Source organism: Opisthocomus hoazin, chromosome 13, assembly GCF_030867145.1.
Source record: "Opisthocomus hoazin isolate bOpiHoa1 chromosome 13, bOpiHoa1.hap1, whole genome shotgun sequence".
Lineage (NCBI taxonomy): Eukaryota > Metazoa > Chordata > Aves > Opisthocomiformes > Opisthocomidae > Opisthocomus > Opisthocomus hoazin.
Window position 1 is genome coordinate 14,342,637 of NC_134426.1, and position 18,901 is coordinate 14,361,537.

General features: G+C 43.1%; 1 protein-coding gene across 7 annotated transcripts in view; it reads left to right on the plus strand.

Moving 5' to 3' along the window:
* The window catches only part of CABIN1 (calcineurin binding protein 1), a 122,286-nt gene that overhangs the window by 72,271 nt on the left and 31,114 nt on the right, over positions 1-18,901 (plus strand). For all 7 annotated transcript variants that reach the window (XM_075435086.1, XM_075435091.1, XM_075435089.1 and 4 more), the window contains 2 exons: positions 16,530-16,693; positions 18,683-18,779. In XM_075435086.1, the coding sequence (XP_075291201.1) occupies positions 16,530-16,693; positions 18,683-18,779 (261 nt within the window). The remainder of the gene's footprint in view (positions 1-16,529; positions 16,694-18,682; positions 18,780-18,901) is intronic.

An 18,901-nucleotide genomic window follows, 5' to 3' on the forward strand; every position in this document is an offset into this window, starting at 1 on the left:
ATTCATTGTTCACCCGAGAACATTTCATTGAGAAATTCCAGTGTGCAGAAGTTAAAAATGTTTAAAAGTGTAAAATCATTTCCATCTGGCTCCTGGTATTGCAGCACTGGAGAGCATGTGTTAGAGCTTACGTCCCGAAGGTGATTCTGGGTGAGACGTTCCTCAAACTTTCTTTGGTTATTATTGATTTAAAGATATAGAAGATCGAAAGAAAACCCCCAAAATACAACCAACCAACCAAACAACACCCCCCCCCCCAAAAAAAACCAAAGCACTTGATGAAATGAGACTCTTAAAGAAGGAAACACAGAGTGAAAGATAAACTTGCCACTTTTTAATGGTCTGGAATAGTGCTTCGCCCTCCTCCTTTCCCATCATAAATAACTAGAAGACAAGTATAGGACATGGTCTTTGAGAATTAATGGTTGCACCTAGGATAACTGTTCTTCTTTCTCAGAGATGATTTGCTGAACTGAAAGTATTCATTATGAGTATTTATTTTTAAAAGGACAAATGTTAGGTCATCTTGTTGACTCTGGGCATGTTTCAAGTTCCCTGTAATTGCTCTGTCAGTCTTTATCCCATCCATCCTTCCTTACCAAAATGCATAAAGTTGCATTGTTTTGTTCCTGTATCACCCAAATTAAGCTTAAAAAGCAGTAGATGTTAGCTATTTATACAGCCCTCATTTTGTACAGTGTCTCCAAGCATTTAAACAATTAAGAAAATACTACCTCATCTTTTACCCCTAATCAGCCAGAAGACTTGAAGAGAGAGTCCCAAATACTGCACTGGGCAAAAATGATTAATGAAAAGGCCTTTGATATTGCATAGTGTTACGTCTGAGCTAAGAATCCGGGCATAATGGGGCCAGCCGTCTTCTGCAGCAGCCGTTTCACAGTGCACCTGGAGCCGGCGGCCGTGGGAGTAGGATGGCCGAAGGCAGAGACGCAGCCTAGACGTGTGCTTATGGGGGGGCATGGGGTAACTCGAGGTGACTTCTGATGTGAGCATCGAACATTCACTCCCTTTTTGGGAACACCAAGTAAATAGTTTTATCCACTTCTTGTCACAACATTACTGGGTTTAGGGCATCTCGGTAACGTGTCTTCTATACCCAGAACGTGGAAGTCCCATGCTGTATTGCTGGTTCCCGTTGGTACAGGGGATGCCACTGACACATCACTGAGCCTCCCTATTTTTTTATCTTGGGTAACTAAATTGGAATTTTCTTGCTCAGTGGCACCATAAGTTATGAACACCTACTTGTGCAAATAGTGCAAAATTCATGCTGCTTGTGATAGCTCAGACAAGTGAATAATGTGTGGTGTGTGGGTCTGCAATACAAACCTGGGAAATTTGACAGTAATTAATAAATTGCTGATTGAGAGAGTACATAAGAAACTCTTGGAATCGGACAGAATCTAAGATAATCTGTGGTAAAAACCACATCCTATTACACTCTAAAGAGACACATTTATTTTCTTAGTTTAAGTTGGTAATGGACCTTTACCAAATAATGTTTCTATACTAAAGTAATAATGAATCAGACATGATGTAAATATTCCAATTACAGTGATATTTTTAAAATTTGCCTGTTCATAAAGCAGTTTAAAATCTAGTAGTGAAGTATTATTATAATTCTTGTTTACCTTTTATTATCATTTAAAGATGTTTGGGTTCTTGCTGCTTTTTATGGTACCATGACTGTTCATTCTACCAGCTAAGAGGTACTAATTAGAAAACAAAATCTTTACATTGCCATGCTTATGGCTTAAAGGTATTTAGTTGTTCAGAGCTTTTATATGGCATAATTTCCAATCTAGTGAACATCCAGTCTTTGGGCTATTAACTTTAAACATTTTACGATGTACTTAATTCCAGGTACACCTACTATTTAATTTGCATAAATAAACAATACATAGGAAAAAGCTCCAGTGCAATAGGGGATATAGGAGCTCTGCTGTTAACAGTGACTAAATGAGCAAATGAAAAAGGGCAGGTCAAAAAGAAGCCTATTTGCATGAATACATAGAAAGTAAGTATTAATTTCAGTTCTGTATTTAAAGCATAAATCCATGTTATGCAGTGAGAATATTAAAGGTTAATGGATTTTTGAAGTGGTAGTGCCAAAACTGCATTGTTAATAAGTGCAGAATGGGTTATTGCCTTTCGCAGCAAGAAGTAAGAGACGATGAAGACATCGGTTATTGTAAAAAGTGGTAATATCCATAGTGAAATCTTAGCTTTAAAACAAAAAAGCTGGCTCTTAGAGTTTAAGTGGAGAGATAGACACAAAGTATTGTTGAATAATGTAATTTTATATAGGATAAATAGGATAGCTACATTTTTATTTAGCTTTTTTTTAAAGATGCTGTTAAGCATAAATGTATGTATCTAATATATGCAAGTAAGGAGGAAGAGGCAAGGTATATGGGGCTGTAAATGTGAGAAGCCTAAAATTGATGTGGTAAGAAAAGAGGAACATGAGGAAACTAAAAGGATAAGAAGTGGCTAAAATGATGGGAAAGAAAGAGAATTTTAGCAACTGCCTTCTGCATGTGGGGACTATCACAGTTGTGGAGCAGGCTATTAAACCTGCGGTGTTAGTAAACAGGATGGATATTCAGAAGAAATTCTTCACCATGAGGGTGGTGAGCACTGCCCCAGGTTGCCCAGAGAAGCTGTGGCTGCCCCCTCCCTGACAGTGTCCAAGGCCAGGTTGGATGGAGCTCTGAGCACCCTGGGCTGGTGGGAGATGGCCCTGCTCATGGCAGGGGGGTTGGAACCAGATGATCTTTAAGGTCCCTTCCAACCCAAACCATTCTATGATTCTGAGCACTTCAGAATAATTCTAGCACTCAGGAGTGTAAAAACCAAAACAAGCTGAACCCTTGTAATGCTTAGGAGGGCAAGGAGAAAGCCAAAGCACTTTCCCTGCATGAAAAAGTGAGAGAAGGAACAAGCAAAGATAAAGCGTTTAAACATGTGTGATGAAGGTGATGGGGAGTGGAGCCCGGATAGGTCCTGGGAAAGGAAGAGAAGTTTAGCTGTGCTAAGCTCGGATGGAGAAAGTCTGATCAGACAGTTTGTGAGGCAGGATTAGATGGAGGCTGGCAGTGGACTGGCATCCGTTTTGGGTCTCTTAATAGGAGATTGACCGAAGTCATCGAAAGTACGGGGGGAAAGGACGAGGGCAGACCTTTGTCTTCCCCTTCAGACAGTGTGAGCAAGGGAGAAGGATGTAGTGGCAGAGGTGGCGAAGGCCCTGTGAAAGAAACGTGCCAGCAGCACCCCCTGGCACTGCAGAAGCTGGAGACGAGTGAAGAAACCCTCGGGCGGGGGGAGGGGACGGTGCGGCAGCACGAAATGCAAGGAAATGGGGTAAGCGGGTTGTCCGGCCGTGCGGTGGAAGGTGCTGCGGGCTGCCGGCGGCCCCCGCTCGGCGGGGAGAGGAGGGGATCGGCCGCGCCGGGGGAAAATAGGTCACGCGTGGGCCTTCGGTGACGGCGAGGTGAGGGGCGGCACCAGCGGCGTTACCTTGGGGCAGGGGCCGCTCTGGGCAGGGCAGGCGGGAGCCGGTCGCCGTTCGTGGTGAAGGCTCGCAGCCTGCCGGCCGCAGCTGCTCTCTCGCTTGCCCTCCGCGGGGTGGCCCCGAGCAGGGCTCGCCGGTGACTGGGACCGACGTCCGATGTCAAGCGCGGCGGTCCCTCGGCAGGAGGGCGAGCCGGCGGCTCCGGCCCTCCCGCCGCCCCCGGTGCCCAGCTGCAGAGAAAGATGGGGGGGTATAAATAAATAAAAAGGCGCCCGCGGCGGCAGGAAACCCGAGGTACGCGGCTCCCAGAGGCCGGGCGAGCTCCGGTGCCAGAGGAAGCGTGAGCCGAGCCGGGCGGGAGCGGGGGCGGGGGCGTCACGGCGGGGCTCGGCCCGCCCGGTCAGGTGGGGGCGCGGGGGCGGGGCGGCGCGGCGCGGCGCGTGGGCCCGGGGAGGGGGCGGGCGCGCTCCGGCTGCGCGGGCCGCCGGGGAACTCCGCCGGCCCGGTGATGGTGAGTGCGGGGGGCGGCCCCGCGGGGAGCTTCCCCTCCCCACACCCCGCACCGCCCCGGGGAGCCTAGGGCCGCGGGCGGGAGGGGAGCGCGCCGGGGCTGCGGGGGATGCCCCGAGGGGAGCCGGATGGGGGGCGGCGCGGGGCCTGCCCTGGCGCTCCGGCGGGGATAGATGCGGTGTTGGAGTAAGTTTGGTTTCTGCCCCCGCAAGCACAAATCGCGGCCGGCCTCCCTGCACTGTAGGGCGTTTCTCGGCGAGGCGTGCCGCTGCCCCTTGCCGTTGGGCTTGCCCGCGGGCGTTAAAGCCCTTCCCCGAGCAGCTGGTCCTCGCCGAGGGGAGTCCCTGCCCCAGGCTGCGCTGGGCTGGGCGGGCCCCGGGCGGCCACGGCTTCGCCCACAGCGTCGAGCCGGCAGCGCGGGCGGGCGGGCGGTGCGCGCTGGTGACATTCGCCGTCGCGCTGGGGAGACGCTGCCTGCCTTAGTCCGGTTCGCCGTCGGGTAGCGGCTGTGACAGATCCGCTTCGCTGCGCGGAGGAAAATCCCGAGAGCTATGGGAGACGGAGGAGTCGAGAGAAGTTTGGAAGGGGGGACGAAAGGGTGAGGGATCTTTGTTTTCTTCTGTCTGCGTTGTTTGGGATTTCTCGGTCTCCTTCCTCCACCCCCTTAGCGGGATGAATTATTTAGCATCCTCCTCTTCAGTTCAGTCCTAAAGCTTGCAAGGGGAGCCTTTCGTCTCTAGAAGAAAAAAAAGAGACGGTAGGTCTGTAAAAACCCTGTCTGGCATGGAACAGCGCAGCCGCGATCTCTGGTGTGGGCTCTGCTGTCTGCCGACGCCGGCCGGGCTCACGCTGGAGGTTCCCCTGCTTCACGGTGACCCGACGGAAGGGCCTGCTGTTCGGTGTCTGTTTCGCATGAGCTACTCTGCTGTAGCGGTCGCTGCTTCATTCAGCTAAAGAGAGGGAGGATAAGAGGATTCCAGTTTAATTAGCAGTTTGTTAAAACCAGTCAGCTTTGTCTGGTCACGTGTTTATAATTTTAGAACATATGTCTTAATTGCAGTAAATTCTGGTGGTGTGCCTAAAGCAAGTGCCACATGCTGTTTGCGGCGTTGGCTGTGGCAGCTTCATGTTTCTGTTTTTTTAATTTACTGCAGCATGTGTGTGTTTGTGCAGTGGCAGATTTTTGTGTGCGCTGTGGGTATTTTGCATGAAGCAGATCTGGGAAATCTAGGAATAAAGCATATGCTGTGGAGGCTTTTATTACCCAGGAAGCTGCAGGATGTGTCCTTTTAATTGGAGCACGTTCAGGTTGACATCTTGAATACCCAGATATTGTTCTGGTTGTTTTCAGTCATAGGAGTTCTGTGTAGTTTTAGCACCTTTACCAGAGTCTGAAATACTCTAAATGTTGAGGCCTTCCTCCTCCACATCAATAATTACTCTGGTTGTTCTCAAACAAATAATTCTTTTCTCGCAGTATCACTGAAATCAAACGTCAGCAGACTGTAGCCTGTCTTCTGCCTAGCTGACTGAGTCACTGCCATGCCTTGTGCTAGATTAAGCTGTTGTAGTATTGCTACTGGTTGAATATTGAAGCTTCTCTGTGTATACTGTGATTTACTATAAATAGGGTAATTGAATTAGAGCTTCTCCGCAATGTCTTGTTCCTCTGGTGTTAGGAAAGATCAGCCAACTTTAGCTGGGGTGCTAGGCAGGCTGCTGCCTAAATGTTTGCTTGAATTAGACATTTCCACTAACTCTTATAATTGGACAAAGAACTACTTTTGTTTGTTTTTGGACGCTGTATTGCTGAGGAAGCCCTGGGAGTCTCTGAAAGGAAGACAGCATTAGGTCTTAACACACGTCTCCCTCTACCACCCCCCCCCCCCCAAAATAAAAAAGGGTAAAATATTTGAATAGCAGCATTAATAAAATACATTTTCATTGCATGAATTCATGTATCAGAGGAGAAAAGATATTCTGAGGTTAGCTATGGGGTGCATAACAGTAAGAGATTTTTTTGCCTTTTATAGCAGTCGGGACTCATTCAGGGCCTCCACTTGCTGGACAGAGAAGGAAAATGTTCTATGGATGCTGCTGTGCTCTGGGGAGAAGAGATAATGAAATGAGTTATCTGTCGGATCCTAATAACTTAATTTGAAGATCTTAATTGGTGAGGATGAAATGTGCAGACTCATGCAGAGCTTTAGGTATTTGAGGGGAGTATGTCTCCTCCAAGGCTTGACTCCATTTTACCACTGTATGCATCTTTTCCTAGTTCATACCCGCTGATATGGGATATTTGTTTCTTATTACCTGTTTTAAAAAAGCTGCTTCCTTCCCTCAACTTCAGCTGACAAAGAGTCTGAATCCAGGATGTGTACTTCTGTCATTCCTAAGCCAACATGAAACCTCAGACAGAACTGGGACCTTCAGATATAAACTGCCATGTATTTGCAAACATGTATCTTTATAAAACTGGCAGTAAAGAAAGGAATAGGGAACCCTAGTCAGATCTTACAGGATTCTGATTTGAGATTGAAAGGCTTTTCCACTAGCTACTGCTGTCATTTTACTTCTGTCAGAACGCTAGAGGAGTTTAAATTTTTGTTTAGTTAGCTCTCCATTGCTTTTGTTCTGCTCAGCATTGATGAAAAATGCAAGTATTTCACTGTGCTTCCAGATTGTGTGCACATACCAAAACACCCGCCGGTGATGGAGTGTGCCATTCTTGTCGCTTTCCAAAAGTCTTTTAGAATTTGATGGCTAATAGTGAACAGCTGAGTATAACTTTTGCTAGTACCATTCCTGGTATGTATGGCATTTTATATTTTCTCCTGGTTGGTAGTACTTGTTTATATTCATGCTATAAAAATATTGACAGTTCTTCACTACATTCCCACACACAGCTCGCTTAATTTGTGTAAATAACTTCACAGCCTATTCAGTGAGATTTGTTAGCTTTTTCCATTATCTCGATTTGTTCCTAAATAAGCTGCAAAACCCCTACCTATGTATATATTGAAGGCTGTGGCTTGTAAACTACTAAAAGTCTGAGGTGATAAGAACTGCAGTAAAAAACTGATGAAACATTGTCAGTACCCAAACAGAGGCAGTCATTACAACTACATATTGGTATGTCACCCGGTAATGATGATGTGGCTCTTTCCTGACCAAGTTGCGGTATGTGCAGTACACAAATCTGTTTGCTTTTGTGTTGCGTCACCTCGAACCTGCTTACTTTTTCGTACTTGACCAGGTCAGTCGAGAGAAGCTATGCCCAACAGGTTGCCGAGGAAGAACGTACTCTTTTGAAAAGTCCTTATGTGGTCCCCCAAAGTTAGATGATGTGGCTACATGATCACTCCCAGTGCTCCAAGATGAGAGAAGCTCACATGTCTGAACAATGCATCTTAGCCTAAATGTATTATAAGGAGAACGTTTCTAAGTAATTTTATATGAAGATGAAATTTTATATCAAGGTGAAATTATGCTGAAGGCTCTTCTCTAGTAGTTTTAAAGATTATCACTTGATTGTATTTTAAGAGGTGCCATGTAATACTGCTTTAGAGGGTTTTCTCTTTTCAAAAACTGTGATGAAAACTAGTAGCAGGTGTTCTCTGGACCTTTTCATTTGTGTTCCTTCAGGCTCAAAGAACTCTTTCAGCAGGATCTCCTAATGCTGTGTATTCTAGTGGTTTGATACTGGCACGAAAGAACATCATATGCTTGATTGGTGGCGTTTTCTGAAATGGTGGCATTTTCGTCCACACTATTGATCTAATCTGAGACCCTCTAGCTTTTGGTATTTTCTGAGATTTCGAGTCTAACTTGGTGATGTATTTGTATAACGTACAGGTGGATGATGTTGCTTTTTCTAAGCATTATATGAATATGCTGAAATATTTTGCAAACACTGGGATTTTGTAGCTTCTCATCTTCGTATTTTAGTGTGTGTGTCTTTATGCAGAAGAAAGTCTAAAAGCTGAGAGGGATGCTGGATGTCAGCTGTGGGGTGGTAATGGACAGTTAAGCATTTTGTTTGATTGAAAGTAAGGGATGTAGGATTGAAGAGCAGGTTTTGTTGGCATAAAAATTTAAATGTTTTGGTAAAAGAACTTTATATCACTCTGACAGCCTAGTTTAAAATAATCAGTTGAGTCTTGTATATGGAGACTGTCTTGTTATTAAAAGGGTAATTACTTGCATTTTATGTATTGGGTAATGAGTAAGTAACATCTAGAACTTGGATATTTAAATAGGTGAAAGTGTGTTTCTTCAAACCATGTGAAATCCTTCAAGCCTGGTGAATCAGTGTAAGCTGTTTGGAGACAGACAGTTTTAGGTATCCATAAGGCAGGTAGGTAAGATTTAGCATTTTTCCTTTACTGCACTCATCCACACAACTTGAAAATCAGTTGACGTTTTTGTGAAAAATCTGTCGTCTTTTGCTCAAAGCAGCTGCCTTGTCCTTGGCCCATTTGGACATTTCACAGATAGTAACATTCTCCACATCCTTCTGAGCATCTGTCTTATGTTTAACTTATTTCTCCATTTAAGAATTGTCCTGTTGTTATTCCCAGAGGAGTGGAAAGTGTACCTTTTGGAGACTGAGACATTTAAGACATTTCCAGTCTTTAACTCTTCTGTCCCTGCATTAGATTGCTAGGTATTTGTAATCTCTCTTCTTCGTGCCTAGGCTTTGTTATGCTGTACTACTGTTGTACTCTTTTGCAGCAGGACTGTTGTCAGAATAATGTTAGTAACACACTGTGCCAGGTTTACTATTTTGGAGTGTTACCAGAGACAGGCAAAGATGGTAGCTGATAGTTCTGTGTTCTGAAGCAATGTTCAGCCTTCTTAAAATTAGGCTGAGGTAACCCTCCCTCCACCAAACAGAATCTAATACCAAGTAAAATGCATGTGTGGTACTAGGTGTTTGCTTTGTGCAACCCCCTGGAAAGATGGGGATAGTCACTCTAGCGACAGAAGTACGGGGCTCTAGGTGAGAAATCTCATGATCCAGAAACTTGCACTTCTCTGGGAGCTGACATCTTCGCCCAGCCTTGTGTTACCCCAGTTCTCTTTCTGGTTCCGCAGCACCTCCTTTAGGACTGAGAATGAGTAATGGGGCTCAACCTCAGCATGCCGCTGATAGAGACCAGAACCGCCTGCAGACTTGCCAGTTGGCATTTATCTCCCGTAACACTCGTCTTCTTTTATGGCTGACTTACTCATCCTTTGCATTCAGGGGAGATAGTTGTTTCTAATGTGTAGCTCATCTCATCCTAAGGGAGAGCCTGTAATAACTCAGGTAAGCCACATCCCCGAAATGGCTTTTTCTCTCTGCGAAAGGTTTCTAGGTGATACCATTAAATGTGTGTGTCTGTGTCATAGACATGTGGAGTTAAATTAAATGAATCCCACACGTTGTCAAAAAATGAGTTTGTTAATGTCTGCAGGGGGCTAATGTGGGAGCCTGCCCACTTCCAGGCAGATGGATGGACTGTACCAAGCTTGTTCCATTAGCTTTGAGTACCATTTGCATCTGATGCCAGGCAGTCTGGTTGTAGCAGATACACGGAACAGATCTAAGCAGAAAAATCCTCTTAAAATAATGAAAGGCTGTCTGTTAGGCTAAACCAGAGCCCCTGTCACTCTCTAGTTGTGTCCTGCTAACCAGTTATTTTGGTCGTAAAGAAATCTTCCTGCGTCTGGCCCCTGGGAATGCTGAAAGAAGTGCAAAATCCTGGTAAGGAGTTTTCCTGTCAAGGGTTTCATATTCTTTCACTAGGTTTCTGCGTCAAGGTATTTGCTTATTAGAAGATCTAGAAGCGTTCTTTATTCTTTGGATTTCTGTGCTTTATATTCTCCTGAAGAAAGAATTCCAGGCTCTTTCAGACAGGGACAGGACATAAACCAAAATATACCCCAAAGATATTCAGGTAACAAAGGCAGAATCGGAAATCCCAACGTGGGTGAGCAGACACCTTTCTTGGTGTTTTCTTTTGAATAGATAGAAGTGTCTGGCTAAATCACTGGATGACTTTGCTCTTCTGCATCCCTATGGTAAGCCTTTTTCTCTCCTTTTTAAACCCTGGATTGGCTGCAAGACACAGTGAATGAAACTTACTGCTAATAACTTAATTCCTTTCCTAACCAATCTTTTTTTCTCTTTCCTAAAATACAGCTGGTGAAAGGGAGCAACTTGTGGAGGAAAGACAATAAGTGTACTTAACTAATTGGTCCAAAGGTCTTTATGCCAATAGCTGATGCTCTAGCTTGAGGAGCTGTCTGACTGTCCATAAGAGAACCTTTTTTCCTGTTGGCAACAGAAAGAAAAAAAAAAAAAAAAAATTAGCGTTCCACAGCTATATCTTCAAATCCACCTTTGCTTTGCAAAAATCACTCCAGATTTGCAGAGTAGAGAAATGAAGGGCTAGACAAGAGGGAGTCTAAAGATTGTTTCTTAGAGTACTCTGGGGAAAGATACTCCACCAGCACTGTTGATGTTAACCTGGAAAAGTAGCGCAGGGAGCGGTCGTCTTCACTGCCGGGGATGATGCATTATGCACACACCTCCTGTGTCTCCGGGGTTTTGAAGTGGGTGATGTCTGCCTGAGGCACGCTGTTGCAGCGCTCCGGAGGGAATGCAGCTCTGTCACTGCTTGAACAGGATTGCACCTTCACGACAGGTTTTGAGAGACCCATCACTCCTTCTCACTTTCTTCTTTGTCTTTCCATTGTAGCCATAGAGTAGAATGGATTCTTTATTTCCTTGTTTTATCGTCTGGTTAGCCGTTTCCCTTTAAAAAGAGACGATACGACTTTCTGTTGACATCATTGTGAAATCACATGGTGTATGGGAACCATCTGAGTAAAAACTCCTCAGGCCTCCTGACCGAGTGAGCAAAACCCTCTAGATTCTGCCTGGCAAACGGCCAAGCGTAGTGTTTTGCAAAGGCTAGCTGTAGACCTCAGTTTCTGTTTCACTAATTCCACCTCAACTTGTAACTCACCATCTTAACAAGGCATTTCTGGTTTTATGTAATTGCTTATGCAGCAAGGAAATTACTCTTTTTCTTTGCCTCCTGTGTGTATTCCCTGACTCATGCTCACACGCAATAATCTCTCCAAGTGGGTATGGCTTGGGTGTTCTTTTCATAGGGTTAGAACCAATTTAATGTCAAAAGTCAACTGTAAAATGGTTGTTCTAGAAATTGAAAAATCTGAAATTTAAGACTCTGAAAAGGCATTGTATTTTGAAGAGGGAAATAAGAGGTGAAAATTGTCCGTTAGGTTTCTTTATCAGCATATGATAATTGGAGCACGTGGAGCATTTTCATTTGTCAATATTTTTCATGCTGCTGTCTTGCTAAAATAATGCTGCAGCATTCCACAGATCTTCCAGAAAACATGCATGCTGTTTATTCACTTCTTGAGTGTGTGTGTGTTTAAAAGAAGAAAAAAGAAATAGACAATATTTACCTTTTAGACCAGGAATTGTAATCCTTCTTGGTTCTGACGTATGAAAAGGAAGTTACCTTATATCTGTTTCCTTTTCCAGGCTGATAAAACGTCATTCATTTATTAGCATACTATTTGTTGTATTTTGTTACTGTACTATGTGAACAAGACTAACAGTAGACAAGAGGAGTGCTGTTTAAATACCCTAAAAATGTAAGATTTTTCTGAAATTGGCCAAGTTACTCACAGAAATCAGGGGCTGCTGTTTTTTCTCTTGATGGCACAAGTCTCTGCAGCTAATGATTTTGATATTCTGAATATAACTGCTTTAATTTCTGAATACATTTGTACCCACTTGCATTCCTGTTCACAGAGGTGGAACTGTTCCGCTACATACTGAATAGCAGTGTGGATGAAATGAGGAACTGAGGAAGAAAAATAATAGAATTGCCCGTAGAAAAGAAGAAAAGCCAAAATCAAGTGACAGAATAATGAGAGATACGGGAGCATGTTAAGACTGGACTAGAAAAGGTGGTTTAGCAATTTGCTACGTGGGGGAGGGGGCCGTGGTTTTGCTGGTGACACTCAGAACTAGCAGGAAGTCGTGAGTCAAGCGAGCACACGCTTGCCGAGTTGAACGCTGCAGAAAGCGATGCTTACAGAGAGGAACAGGGATGTGCAGGGGGCTGTGCTGTACTTTATTCACTAAAAAGCGTGGGGTTACAGGTCCTTTGTGGTGCAACTGCTCAGCTTGAACCATATTCCTTTCCTTTTCAGGCCTCTGGTGCAAGATCTTATTTGACCTAGATATCTGCAAAGAGAGGACATGAGTAAAGCTAGCAGTGCTTCAGTATCTTTTGCTTAATGCTGTATTAAAACATAGACTTAAAAAAATAAAAATGTTTAGGAAAATGCGAGCTTTCCAGGGATTATGTAATTGTGGTTAGTTCAACTTCTGATTTTAAAATATTGGGTAGATTCTTGCATTATTAATGGGTGGCTTCCCTGCACCACTTTATTAGCTGGTTTGTTGGTTTTGTTGTGTTTTGTAACAATCTTCAAATACTATTTATAATTAGGTGAGGTTTTAGTAAAGACTCTTCCTAATAGAACATTACTGTTACTGACAAATATTGGCTGAAGAAGTGTTTTGCTTTGGTCACTTGAAGGCAGCACCAGGGTTGAGTTTGTGTGTGGTGCAACTTGCACTTCTGGGACCCTTGGAAAAAAAGAAAATAAAAAAAGAGGGAATTGAGTCAGAAATAATTGGAGGTCTTTATTTGTAGCAGTAGTTGGTTTATGTGTTTGCTTGTTGTATGTGATTCAGGTCATCTGAAGCATGACTAGTGTTTCTCCATTTCGTTAAGAGAAATCGTGGAGCAGTGAGAGAGTAAAGTTTGATCTCTGCTTACAAAATGGCTTACTCTGAAGCTCTGCAGTGTCAGCAGCAGCTGTCCCCAGAGAAGTTTGGGTTTTGTTGAGAACTGTCAGCCTTTCCTCCTCGCAGAGGCATTTCTAAGCCTCAGGGAATCCCCTCCCGTAAAGTTCTGGAGTAAGCAGCGTGGAGCAATAATAAGCACTTCCTTCCTTTCTATTTTCAGTGACTGAACTAGAAAGTAACCGCTGTCGCTGTAGCTGGTGCTCACAAAATCCTGCGCAGCACGGTCCTCTTCTCCTCGTGCTCCTCCCCGAGCCTTCAGTTCTTCTGCAAGGGGAGGTTGTGCAGCAAGTTTCAAGCTGAAAAAAAATTTTAAAACTGTCAGCAGGAATATGGTATACTGACTTCATGATTCAGTTTCATAATTAATGTAAAATTCAGATTAAGTTATCCACAGAATTTTCTCGTACTCCCATTTTTATTTTTTTTCCAGCTGTGCATATGAGGCTTGCTTCCCCCTCCCCGAGCTCGTATGGAGTGTTTGTTTAGCCAGGAAGGCATGGAGAGCAGCTTGCGCATTTGGATCTTGAGAGGCGTTTTGGAGCTGTTGGAAGCGTCTCACTCCTTCCTCTGGTTTCGTATAAACAGCTTCACTGGCTGTTGCAGAAGGGAGGAGAACCTTTCAGCTGCGGGAACGGTAGCCAGCAAGCAGGATTGGTGCGTTGGACGTAAAATCCTTTTGGTGGCCAGAGCCGGAGACATTTTGTCAAGTGGCCTGAGTGGGGATGATCAGTAACAAAACCTTTCAAAGAACTGCAAGTGTTTGTCACGAGGATCTGCACTCCTGTGTGTGGGTACTTTCAAGAGAAGTACTTTTGCTAACAAATCTGAATTTTCAAATGGTGATATGAAAACTTTTAGTAAAATTGAATAACTTTTTCCAGTCTTCTCTCCAGTTATTTCACTACAAGCTTTGCATCTGTATATTTCGTTTTGTTTAAAAAGCTGAATGGTAGGTTATTTTTTAAAAAAAAGTTGCAGTATGTGATCTGAATTCAGAAATAGTCTTCCTGAAGGTTATTGATCATGCCTGATGGGTGTAGCTAAACCTCTCTTTGGGAGAGGTTTGAATGAGATTGTTTCTTTAGTCTTTGACTCAAATTGATTGTAACTCCCGATAGCAGATTTCTTTCTGCTTCTGGTTGAGGCTACGTGTGAAATAGGCAGGTATGTAACACAGGGCAGTGATCTTACAAACGCAGAACGGCAAGAAGTAAAACTGCAAGTCAAGATGTGAAAAGTTAGTGACTTCCCTTTTAAAATCAGATGTTCTTTTGTAATTGCAATGACAGAGTAAACTTAAACACCTCTAATGTGAGTTTTAATTTAAGCTCTTCAGATGGGCCCTGTTGTAGAAAGACAGCAGAGCAGCGTTCCCCAAAATAGGCAGTTTTGTTTCTATCAGGTGGACATTGTAGCTTTCACAGCCTTCTAGCTGCAATTAGCCTACTCTGCCATTGCAAATAGTTTTACTGCATTATTATAATTTCCGGAGTAGCATTAAAGCATATACATAGGACATGCGAGAAGGAGCTGCAAAATTATTTTCGACTGATTACAGAGAAGGTATCTGAAAGCTCCCTCCAAGTGATCTGCCTAATTCAAATGAAGGATGAGATAATGCTGAAAAAGACCAGGAACCTACACGTTGGCTGTCATCTGTTCCGGCAGCATGCATCGAAGTTGACTGTAAATTGTTTTGTGTTGATAAATTGGTTGTTGGTTGTTGCAATGTGGTGCCATTATGAAGCATTCAGTTGTTTTAGGATTTGGCAGAAACCCAGTTTACATACGTGTAGAGAAGCAAAAAATGTCAGCTCCAGAATGTGTGTGTTTCATCTGTAGCCTGAAAGGAAAGTCAGTGTATAGTATGGGGGAAGAAAAAGCTTCGCTATTTAAATAAAGTGTGTGGTGTTTTACGGAACTGTTACCTACGAGATCTGTGCGTGCCAAGAGCTGCTGTGCTGCCTGAGCAGACAAGATCTTTGCCACCAAGCCGCAGAAAGTGCTTGTGGACCTTGGTACTTGGGGATAGGAGGAAGTGACGGTTGTGCCTCAGGAGTCAGTCATGGTACAGGTTTAGTTACTTTGTGGAAAAGGGGAGCTACCAAAAAAAAATTGAAGAAAAGCTTCAGGGAGCAAAGAGGAAAAATGGCTTTCTCTGTGATCTTTAGGGAGTAAGAGTAGACAGCATGAGGAAAAGAAAAGTAAGAAAATTTGACAGAACAGGCTGTGCATTATATCCAGTTGAAGTAAGTGTTACCTAGTTAAAAACAATGACATTTGTGTGTTTGTTTTTCCCAAGTTTCTATACATCATGTGGAGCAGGACTGCAGATTCTCTGAAGGTGGAGGGGGGGGTGGGGGTGGCGAGGCGGTGGCAGCTGTTGTAGACAGGCCAGTTAGGCATCTGCTGCTTTCGTGGTCAAATGTCATTTATGATTGCAGTAATCATTTTCTTTGCTTCCACCTTGCATGATGTTTTGAAGAGTTTTGCTCACACTGAAAGTAAAGCTAAAGATATCAAAGCAAGACCTTTAAACAAGGGTAAAAGAGTAAATATTTGTATATCCTGCTCTCTGAACAGGTTTGGAGAGCAAAATTCATTTTCAGCCAGGTATTCATATCAATGAGACTATTCTTTCCTGCATGGTCACAAAATGGTACACATGAGCAGCGGATTTTCATCTGAAAGAGCTGCTACAGGAAAAGTTTCAGAACTGAATGAAGCACGAGGGAAGAGTTTGCATTGATGTAACAGTAGTTTTTGTGAATGGTCATAATATGTTACATACAAACACGCAAACATAGTAGTATTTGCATTGCATTTTTTTCAGATATGATTGACTAGTGTGTTGACAGCATCCATGTTAAACACCTGAAAAAAATCTCCTTACTCTTATTTGACATTGCAAAAGCTACGCTAACTAAAGATAATTAAAGTATATTTGCTATCAGTCACCAGTCTTGCTCTCAAAAGATTCCCTTGTCCCAGAAATTTAATTAGAAGGCTCGGGATGCATGCACGAGTATGTGAATCTGCCACTGGAGAATGGATACTGCTGAGGAATCTGATTCTTCCTATCAGGCTGGTTAGTGCCGTGGTGAACACTGATGACATCAAGGCAGTAACCAAATTCCTAAGACGTGTAGTAACAGATTATTGCAAGGTAGAAACTTGCTGTGACTGCACAAAAGTAGCAGTTTTCAGGCCAGGAAAACTTATTTTAAGTTACTCCTTGTTCTTTATGGTAGTTGAGCTTTGGCTTAGCAAGGAATATTCACAGACATTGAAGAAAAATGCACAATGTAATTTAGGCTTTGCTTGCTTTTTTCTGGAAATAGTTCACATGCATATTTAGAAGGTGTGCTGTGGCTTCTGCAAGCCTCCCGCTTTCACTGCTGGCAGGGATCGGTTGACAGATCTCCCTGTCTGAAGGACTGCAACGTTCGTCTGTCCATTATTCCCCTGACCCTCAGTGAAATTCAGTATGCTGTGGAATCTGACCCATATGTTCAGACTTCTGTCCTTTTCAGCTGGATCCCTGTTTAGAGGTTTCCTCTTTTCCTTTCTCTGCAGGGAATCTGGCGCATCCCCGTGGATGAGATTGACCGCCCAGGCAGTTTTGCATCTCATATGAACCGTTCTATTGTCTTATTGCTAAATGTGCTGTCACAGCTCAAGGATTACAACACCTTGCTGAAAGTCTCATCTATGCTACAGAGGACCCCTGATCAGGGAAAGTATGATATATTTATTTTAATCCATTACTTTGTAAAGCTTTTGAATGTATTTTGTTCACTGGGTAACTATTTCATTTAAAGATGCTCTTAGTTGAGGGAAAAAAGCCTTTGGACAGATTTCCTCAGGAATATAGTGGAATGACGGTTAATTTTTCTCAGGGTTACGATTCTGTAGTAGAGTCTGGAATTTCTCTGCATTTCTGTTGAAACTCAGAGCAGCCATACAGCTGCCTTAACAGACTTGCAGAGGTTTTCTGTCATGCGGAGGGGTTCTGTGGTGGAACAGAGCATCGTGACTTCTGCACCCTTCTGCTGGCCTCTTGCGTAAGCGCTGTGGCCAGCGAGGGAGGTCAGGGCCCAGGCATCCTGCCTTCCTGTAATCCTTGACGGACTGAACAATGGTTGTGTGCCTACTGGCAGCCGATGCTATTTAAAAAGCTTATCCTATTCAGGGGTGATCTAATTTTAATTGCATTAACCTTATTTAAGAAAAAAGAAGCCATTTAATGTGAGCTAACATACAGATTGATATCAATGGGAAGACCAAAATAAACATCTAAGGAAGACATCGACGCAGTTGAGGTAAAATTTTAGTAGCTTGCTGAGTGGGAAATGTTGAAATTAGTGTCTGGCAAATGCTTAAGAAATTGAACTGAATGGTGGCAGTAAGTTGGAGGCATTGAAGGTTTTCTCGTGTGTTTTTGAGTGCGAGTTCATGTGAATTTGCATAGATTGTAGTATCTCTGGGAATATGTCACCACACGTTCAGCAAACTTGAAGCCAAAAATACTTTCATTTTAGCATATCAGAAGTACTGAACCATAGAAGGTTTAAATTCTGTCCTAAGCAAGCCCACAGTTGTACTAAAAATATTATGTTATTTATAACTCTAGACTGAATTTAACAAACAAGTCATTTGACATGTTGGATCAGCCAGTGCCAGCCATGGTGAACTGCAGTTGTTACAGGAACGTACAAATGCAGATATTCTGGGTGTATCTGGTATATCCTTGTAACAACCTTATTTTTTAAAATGGGTCGTTTTTAGCTGGAGTTTAGTGATTACTGAACTAGAGGAGTCAGGTTTTTGTATCTTTTGTCTGAAAAGCAAACTATAAAATTATGAATTCAATGTAATACTGTAGAGAGAAAATAAGTGTATTAAAAATCTAGGTGCTTTGACTGAAACAGTGCCGTTCAAAATTACTACTTGGATTTTTTAGCCCTCTTATTAAAACCAGCCGTTTCCGAAACAGAAATTCGGCTTTCCATCAAACTCGGTTCGGTGGGACTGATGGCTGGAAATGTTTTCCTTGAAAGTGGACTAAGGCATTGTGTCAGAATACACTGAAGTTACAATGCTCAAGTAAATTAAATGATGCTATAGAGTGAATAAATTTTATGTACACAGTTTGGGCTTTTTTTATAATACTAAATGGGAAAACAGGTATTAGCACACCAGGGTTCTAGCTCTAAATACCTAGATGCAAAGGCAACTGATATGACCAATGAGAAGGGATTTGCTGATGTCCCTAATCTCACGTGCATGGTTTATCCAGAAGATGAAAATCACTTGATGGTTCAAGATAGCTTTGTGTGACTAATACCAGATTTTTATTCAAACCTTTTCTTGAAAAATAGTATTTGAGGCATACAGAAGGCTTGATATAAAAAAACTGTGATTCTAGTTGTTTGTTTTGCTCTGGGTTTGGTTATGTTTTGGTTGGGTTTTTTTTCCATTTCTCCCCTCTGTTTGTAGATTGTGCTGTCTTTTGCTTTGTGCATGTCATCTTTGATTGTGGGGAGGGGAGAAGCGGAGGGAAACATAGCTAAAGTGTTACATTTCAATGCAACTATATATGTTTTGTTTGCTTCTAACTTGATTTAGTATTGTTGTGGTTTTTTGTGGGTGTGTGTTTGTTTTTTTAATTTAAAGTCCTATAAGCTTTTGGCAGTTGGCTTAATTTCTGTTATATTACTGTGGCACAGGAAGTACTTGCGTGATGCAGATCGCCAAGTTCTGGCCCAGCAAGCCTTTGTGCTTACAGTGAAGGTGTTGGAGGACACTCTCAACGATCTGACACAGGTAAGGCAGCAGTGTGTTTAATGGTTGTTGATTTAGTAATTAGATTTTTCTAGGTTTGGGTTGCTCATTCCCTGGATCTCCTGAGGCTGAAGGGCTACGTTATTATCACTTATTTCTAATAC